The sequence below is a fragment of the Penaeus vannamei genome, chromosome 2 (genome assembly GCF_042767895.1).
Source record: "Penaeus vannamei isolate JL-2024 chromosome 2, ASM4276789v1, whole genome shotgun sequence".
NCBI classification, from domain to species: domain Eukaryota; kingdom Metazoa; phylum Arthropoda; class Malacostraca; order Decapoda; family Penaeidae; genus Penaeus; species Penaeus vannamei.
The window spans coordinates 36,979,144-36,986,643 of NC_091550.1; the positions used below are offsets into that span (position 1 = coordinate 36,979,144).

At 45.8% G+C, this 7,500-nt stretch overlaps 1 protein-coding gene across 1 annotated transcript in view; it reads left to right on the forward strand.

Moving 5' to 3' along the window:
* The window catches only part of LOC113799967 (angiotensin-converting enzyme-like), a 40,769-nt gene that overhangs the window by 4,994 nt on the left and 28,275 nt on the right, over window positions 1-7,500 (forward strand). The window contains exons 2-6 of the mRNA XM_070132625.1: window positions 1,973-2,133; window positions 2,549-2,710; window positions 2,944-3,040; window positions 3,280-3,423; window positions 3,726-3,862. Of these exons, the coding sequence (XP_069988726.1) occupies window positions 1,973-2,133; window positions 2,549-2,710; window positions 2,944-3,040; window positions 3,280-3,423; window positions 3,726-3,862 (701 nt within the window). The remainder of the gene's footprint in view (window positions 1-1,972; window positions 2,134-2,548; window positions 2,711-2,943; window positions 3,041-3,279; window positions 3,424-3,725; window positions 3,863-7,500) is intronic.

The following is a 7,500-nucleotide window of genomic DNA, read 5'->3' on the forward strand; positions in this document are numbered from 1 at the left end:
ATAATAAATTTTTCGTAAAATTATAGGTAGACATAGGCCTATATTAGACTGTAGAGTACGAGTCGATAGATGAGTGAATTCCTACAGAAATCTTCTCTATCATAATTTTTTAAATTCTATAGAGAAAAAAAATTACTTATACGCAAACTTACAACAGGAACGTTACACGAATATAGCAGTTTCTGTGCCTGTCGGCGCTTTGGCACAGGACAACGAACCGCATGGGGTAAGAATGAGTTAGAAATAATTCCTTTATTTGACGATTATTAGCGATGGATAAAATTTGTATTTGGACCGGTTCTGTGACAATGATCGTAACTGACTTTCTTGATCTAAAAACCACTATGCAGCGGGCCACGGTCCAACTCGCCCACTGCCTCCTGAGGGCACCACTCTAGCCCCCCCCCCCCCCTCCCGACTGCCAACCACTTCTGTGCACGGTGACACTTACACCTTCAACCTCTATCCACGCTACCACCTGTCCTCTTCAAAAAACGTCCAAACCAGACCGTACGTGTCCATACACCGCCAACGTAGATTATACCACAACACTCCCCTGACAAACTGGTGCCATCGGCTGAGTCCCTTCCAGGTAGCGGATTCACTAACATGCGATCCCAACGCATTAACCAGCGTTCAGTTACCATGATGTTTACCAGCGACTGTAAAGTTAGATTCTTGAAGAAACTATAACTCGCCTCAACTCTTACAATCGCACATCAACTATATCTAATGGTAGCCAACAGAGCAATTCTACCAATCGACGAGCGCCAATCACAGGACTCAACACGGCGTGTTTTTAAAATTATGGTTGCAGCTAAAACACCATAAAATCATGTTTACGAAATTTAAAATAAATATTTGATTAGTTATATCCACAATGTAGGATATTAATAGACCTCCCTAGCTATTCATCATATAAATAGGAACTAGTTTAAACAATTTTATATTGATATATCTTTGTTTACCGTAAGCCAGGGAAACAGTCCAAATAGTTGTAATTATTTATATCCTCTAATTGTCAGTGTACGATCTGTAGTTACTAGCGATTTTACCATCGTAATTGCGTAAGGGATTCCGGCCCTAGAACGCCACTCAAACTGGTAACAAGATGGGATGACAACGGTCTCTCTCTCTCTCTCTCTCTCTCTCTCTCTCTCTCTCTCTCTCTCTCTCTCTCTCTCTCTCTCTCTCTCTCTCTCTCTCTCTCTCTCTCTCTCTCTCTCTCTGCGCTCCTCTTGCTCCTCTGTTTTTTTTTCTTCTGGATTCAGTTTAGCTTTACAATTATCCCCATTTCCCTTTTCTCCCCTATCGCTGCTATTCTCTCTCTCATCTCTATTTTTCTGCCCTTCTGTGTTTTGTTTTCCCTCCTTCTTCCCCTATCCCCACTTTTTTTCCCCTTTCACTCTTCCATTCTCTCTTTCCTCTTTACGTTTTTCTCTTTCGCGTTCCTTCTTCCACATTGTGGGAAGTGAAAAAGCACGATAAACAAGACTGTCAATGAATCCTTAATTATCATTGTTATCATCATCGTAATCATTGTCATTGTCATTTTCATTATCATTTTTATTACCATTATTGTCATTGTTTTATCACCATCATTATATCTTTCTATTCTTTCTTTCGTCTATTCTTCCCCCGTCCGTCTTCCTCCCATTCTTTTCGCCCCCTCCACCCTTCCACTATCCCACCTTTTCTCCCACTTCCCCCTACCCCATTTACCCATCCCACCTTCCGTTACCTTCTCATTCCCTCGTTCCCTTTCCTTTTACCCCTCACATTCCTTGCTCTCTTCTCCCACAACTCACCCTTACTCCTCCCCAACTCCCTTTCCCTTACCTTTCCCTCTTCTCCCCCTCTCCTCTTCCTCCCTTTCGTCTCTCCCTTCCCCCTACACTTTCCTCTTTCCCCTCCCCTCCCCTCCCTCTTCCCCTGCCCTCTCATTTCCCCCCTCCCCCTCTCCCCTCCCCAGCCACCCCGAGCCGCTTGGAGGTGTTCCGGGCGGAGCTGTCCTCGTCGGCCGAGTCCTTCCTCCGTCAGCAGAACAGCGCCCTGGCCCTCGCCTGTGAGAGCTTCGCCAGAGCCAACTGGGCGTTCCAGACCAACCTCACGAACCACAACAAGATGAGGAAGGTGAGGGGATGAGGTCTTCAGGGGCTGCACTTCGTGGGGAAGGGGTCGGGGGGAAGAGGAAAGGGGTTGGGGATTAGCTGTAGCTAAAGGGTGAGGGTCAGGGAGTGGCAGGGGGAGGGGTGGGGCCATAGGGAGAAGGGGGGGGAGTTGGATGTGAGGGGAAGGGTTTTTTTAGATGGGGGTAGTGAGGTAGGGGAATGAAGGAAATTGGAATAGGGGCATATTGGGGTTGGACAAGGGATGGTTAGGGGTGGCGTTAGGCCAAGTGGTTTGAGGGAGGGGTTTGAGGTGGGGGGGAGAAGGGTGGCCAGTGGGTGGCGGAAAAGGAGTGTTAAAGTTCATGTTTTATCATATATCCTCTGTGTCTCTTTACTCCATCGCATTTCCTCCACGTACCGTTTATGTCACATTCCAGATCACGAGGCAGGTAGAATACGCGCGCGTGCGGAAGGAGGCGTGGCAGAAGGCGAAGAAGTGGGGGAAGGTGCGGCGCCATCTCGGGGAGGAGGCGCGGAGGCAGCTCGAGGTCCTGGCTGCGCTGGGGACGGCCGCGCTGCCCGAGCGGGACTTGAGGGAGGTGCGGGCTTGGGATTCCAGTTTTCCGTTTCCGTTTTTGATTGTTTTAACGCAATTCAGTGCCGTTGATATTTATTTTCCGTATTTTATTCTTGTGTTCGTAGCTTCGTCATTTTGTATTTTCTTCTATCTTTATACATATTCTCCATTTTCCTTACCTGTCTCAAGTTAATCGTGATTTTCAGTTCAAAAATTATATAGGTTTATACATGATTTTCCAACACCCTTTTCTAGTACGCCAACATCGTATCTGAAATGTCCCGGATCTACAGCACGGCTACGGTGTGCAGCTTCAGCGACCCCGACAAGTGCGACCTAACACTCGACGAAGGTCAGGTTAAAAGAAGAAAATACAAACAAATAATTTAGAAAGGAGGAGCTTTGAATTCACGCATGTGTATATAATAATTTCCTTTATTTTTTACTTGTCTTTTTTTTCCTGGGGGAGAGGGGAAGGGGAGGCTAAGGAGTAATACATTTTTTATAATAATGATAAGAGCATGAAATTATGTTTCTCGACAAAATCTTCGTGGTTATTCCCTGTTATTACTATCATTGTCCTGTCCTTAGACGTAAAGGACATCCTGAAGAATAGCAAGAACAGCGAAGAACTGGCGCACATCTGGCTTGCCTGGCGACGGAACACAGGCAGAAAGATGAGGAAAAGTTACGAAGATCTTGTACCTCTGTTGAACAAAGCTGCCGCAGCCAATGGTAGATAACGGCGGAAATTGTTATGTTCATGTTACAAAACGTGTATTTCATTTTGGTCATGACGCACCCGCTTCACTTATTTTTTTTATTTTTATGTTATGTGATGTTTGTGCTAAGTAGATTTTTTTTTTTGTTTTGTTTTGAAAGCCAGGTTGCATTCACTTTAGTTCTCTCTCTTTCTTCATTTCTTTCTTTCTTCATTTCTTCAACTATTATTTTACATTTCCAACATTTATCCTGCTCTAACGAATGCATTCACATATATATATCCTCTTAAGACTAACTTGCATCCCTTTCCACAGGATTTAAGAACAAAGTCGAAATGGATTTGCGAGCTTACGAAAGCGACAGTTTCCGAGCCGACGTCGGGGCGCTGTGGACCGAACTGAAGCCCCTTTACGAGCAGCTGCACGCCTACGTCAGGGCGAGGCTGAGAGAGGTCGGCTTGGCAGGGGGTCATGGTGGGGTTGGTGGGGGGGGGGGGTGGTGGGAGCCTGTCTGAGGGGGTTTGCTTGTCTTTATTGGCCTGTCTGTCTGTGGGTTTGTGTCGAATCCATTACTTCTAGGCTGTATCTTCCTGTTTCTTTTGTGGTTGTTTTACTTATTGCTTATTTCTTGTCATTTGGTAATTCTGTCTAGTCTGTCTGTCTCTCTCTCTCTCTCTCTCTCTCTCTCTCTCTCTCTCTCTCTTTCTCTATCTCTCTCTCTCTCTCTCTATCTCATTCTCTCTCTCTCTCTCTGTCTCTCTCTCTCTCTCTCTCTCTCTCTCTCTCTCTCTCTCTCTCTCTCTCTGTCTCTCTCTCTCTCTCTCTCTCTCTCTCTCTCTCTCTCTCTCTCTCTCTTTCTCTCTGTCTCTCTCTCTCTCTCTGTCTCTGTCTCTGTCTCTCTCTCTCTGTCTCTCTCTCTGTCTCTCTCACTCTGTCTCTCTCTCTGTCTCTCTCTCTCTCTCTGTGTCTCTCTCTCTCTGTCTCTCTCTCTCTCTCTCTCTCTCTCTCTGTCTCTCTCTCTCTTTGTCTCTGTCTCTCTCTCTCTCTCTCTCTCTCTCTCTCTCTCTCTCTCTCTCTCTCTCTCTCTCTCTCTCTCTCTCTCTCTCTCTCTCTCTCTCTCTCTCTCTCTCTCTCTCAGTCATCATCCTGTCACCATAGTGTGCAGACGTGCTGTGTGACCTCTTGTGACCTTGACCTGTCCTTACAGGATTTGTGTTACCTTGACTATTAGGTCTTCATAGACCTGCCAGCTGTGGATTGCTGCAGTGCGCGATAATGTTCACATGATCATTTGATCTGAATCTAAAGTGATCTAAATATCATATAGTGAAGTAAAATAAGTGAAAAAACTACGTACGGACACAGATGTGCCTTGTGGGCGCGGCGTAAGCGGCCCGTGTGTGCACCTGGGTTTGCACAGGGAGGTCAGGTCGGGCCCTGTTTCTTCAGGAAATGACCCCGACCTCAAACGAAACAATGACAGACACGCCCATGGAAACCGAGGGTAGATATGGTGTCCTCCGTGAGGAAGATATCAGTGGCCTCCCCCAGGAACCAATAAAGAAAAAGGCAAAAAGACTACTACCTGACTCTGTAGAAATCACTCCCCCTGGACACCTGTGTGCACATTTTAAAGCCGACACAAAGCTTCGGACACACAGGGATAAGTATCGCTGGGTATCCCAGGCTTTAAAATTGGACCCATACAATAAGACAAAGGGGTCCATTGAACTTAAGATTGGGAGGAACAATGTGTATGTGAGATGTAAAAATGAACAAATTCTTGCCCACATAACCACTGCCGGTGCAGGTGGTGAAATTTTAGAAAAGGCGAAAGTGTATGGAAAAGGCAAGTGCACAAATGTTATTGTGTTCGACGTCCCAAGAGAAATCGAAACAGATGAAATGACGTCTTACAATGAACGCGTCGTACATGCCAAACGCATGAAGATCAATGGATTGATGACCCAGAGAGTCATCATCACATATGAGGGGGAGGTAATCCCCAAAACTATCAGAATGGTGGAGGGCATGGCACCCTTTAGATGTGCCATCTTCAAATCTCTGACCCCGTTTTGCTCCCATTGCTCAAAGTGGGGACACGGGGCACGTGCGTGTCCACGAGAGGCACCGCGGTGCCGATACTGCGCTCTTTCGCATGAAAGCTCAGAGTGCGCAGAGAAAATTTCTGAAGGTAAAATCATCCCTCGGAAATGTGTGAACTGCCGTCAGAACATAATGCCAACTCGCCATTATGCGCCTACTACCCGAAAGACAGAAGGACAACACATGAAAAAAAGCAGGCAGCCCCTCCCCAATAAACCCGCCCAGCCCCTCGTCTTAATGACGTGCGGGAATTCCCACACCTGCAGAGGTCAACTCTGAAAGCCTCTGCAAATAAAGCCATGGCACCGGCCACATCACCAGCTGTAGCACCTGCACCAGCTGCAACACCAACGACAGCTGCAGCTTCTACTCCAGTTGCAGCACCCACTCCAGCGCCAGCTAGCACCAGCTGCAGCTCCTGCTCCAGTGCCAGCTGCAGCACCGACGCCATCACCAGCTCCAGCTCCTCCCTCACCGCAGCAGGAAAAGCAAGAATCCAACAGGGAAATGAAAGATTTGATACAAATGTTGTTCAAGCAGATGGAGCAGATGATGTTCATGATGCAGCAACAGATGGTGCAATTCCAGGAGAGGATTTTTGCGCTCTTCCTCGAGCAACGACAACATCCAGTGGGCCTTGGAAACGGTCAAGTGATGATCGATGGATCAAAATAATCTGTTAAAGTGCATTACCTGGAACATTAACAGTTTACAGAAACGTAAGGGCGACCCTCGCTCAGTATCTTCACTCGGAAGATGTTGATGTGTGTTGCCTTCAGGAAGTTAGAACTGATGCTCGTTATGCAAAAATTGCAGGATACACATATCACGACAAACCTAATATTGCTAATCCTTCTGCAAGAGGACTTGGTATTTACATAAAAAATAGTATCCCATCAAAAGTGATCGATGACGCACGTGACAATGCAAGTGCTGAATATCTTGGTGTTAAAATATTTCTTGATGGTAGAACCATCACCATCATTAATGTATATAACCCACATGATAGTGAAGTGGTACTCTAAACCTCCCGAAACAGTATGATACATAATGCTACTGTCTTACTGTGTATGGAGATTTTTAATGCCTGTCATCCTCTCCTTGGCTCTGAGGGAAGCACCATAGGTAAAAACGGTAAGGTGTATATTATGATTATCTTCAAAACACCAGTGATCCCATACACCTATTGTGCCCCCTTTGAAAAGACTCCATTACTCTAGGGTGGCAAATTAGGATTATATAGTGCTTTCATACACAGTACAATCAGCACCCACTCCCATGCACTGCAGGAAGTTGTCCCCTTTCTTAGTCAAGTGATCATTGGGCCATTAAGTATCACCCTCCCATTCGCTAAAAGAAGCCTTCGCCCCAGCCACGTCTTCGAGGTACCATCTTGCCACTAAACATCATAATGACAGTTTATTAAAAGGATTGGCTGCTGGTATGAAACACTATATTCCTGCCAGCCTTGATCACTTTAATGAAACTCTCTGTCAACAAGTTGGTAAACCTCATCACCCAACTCCAACCCAGAAACCCTGTCAAACATAGGGTCTTCATCCTCCAGAGGCAAACGAGCATATCACCTTAATAAAGATCCGGAAATAAAGCTACTTAGAAAGTTAATAAGGTCTACAGTAAATCAGCTAAAAAACCTGGGGAAAAATCCCTACTTAGCTACAGGGGACCTTGTTTTCTTTGAAAGTAAAAAACTTAGAGATGTAATGACACAAAAGCGGGAAGAGAGATTGTATGCCTGGGCAGAATCGGATTGACTCCACGAGCTCCATGAGTAACGTGTGTGGAGGGAGAATCAATAAGATTAAGAGGCAATGCACACAATGTCACTCCTCACCCTCATCCAGAAAGGGTAGCTTTGTCAATCCTCAGTAAATGCTGCGAAAACTCTTCTCTCGATAATCTTCCATTATCCATTCGTAGATGCTCCCTTAAGTCAAGACACAAAAATGAAATTAACTATCAG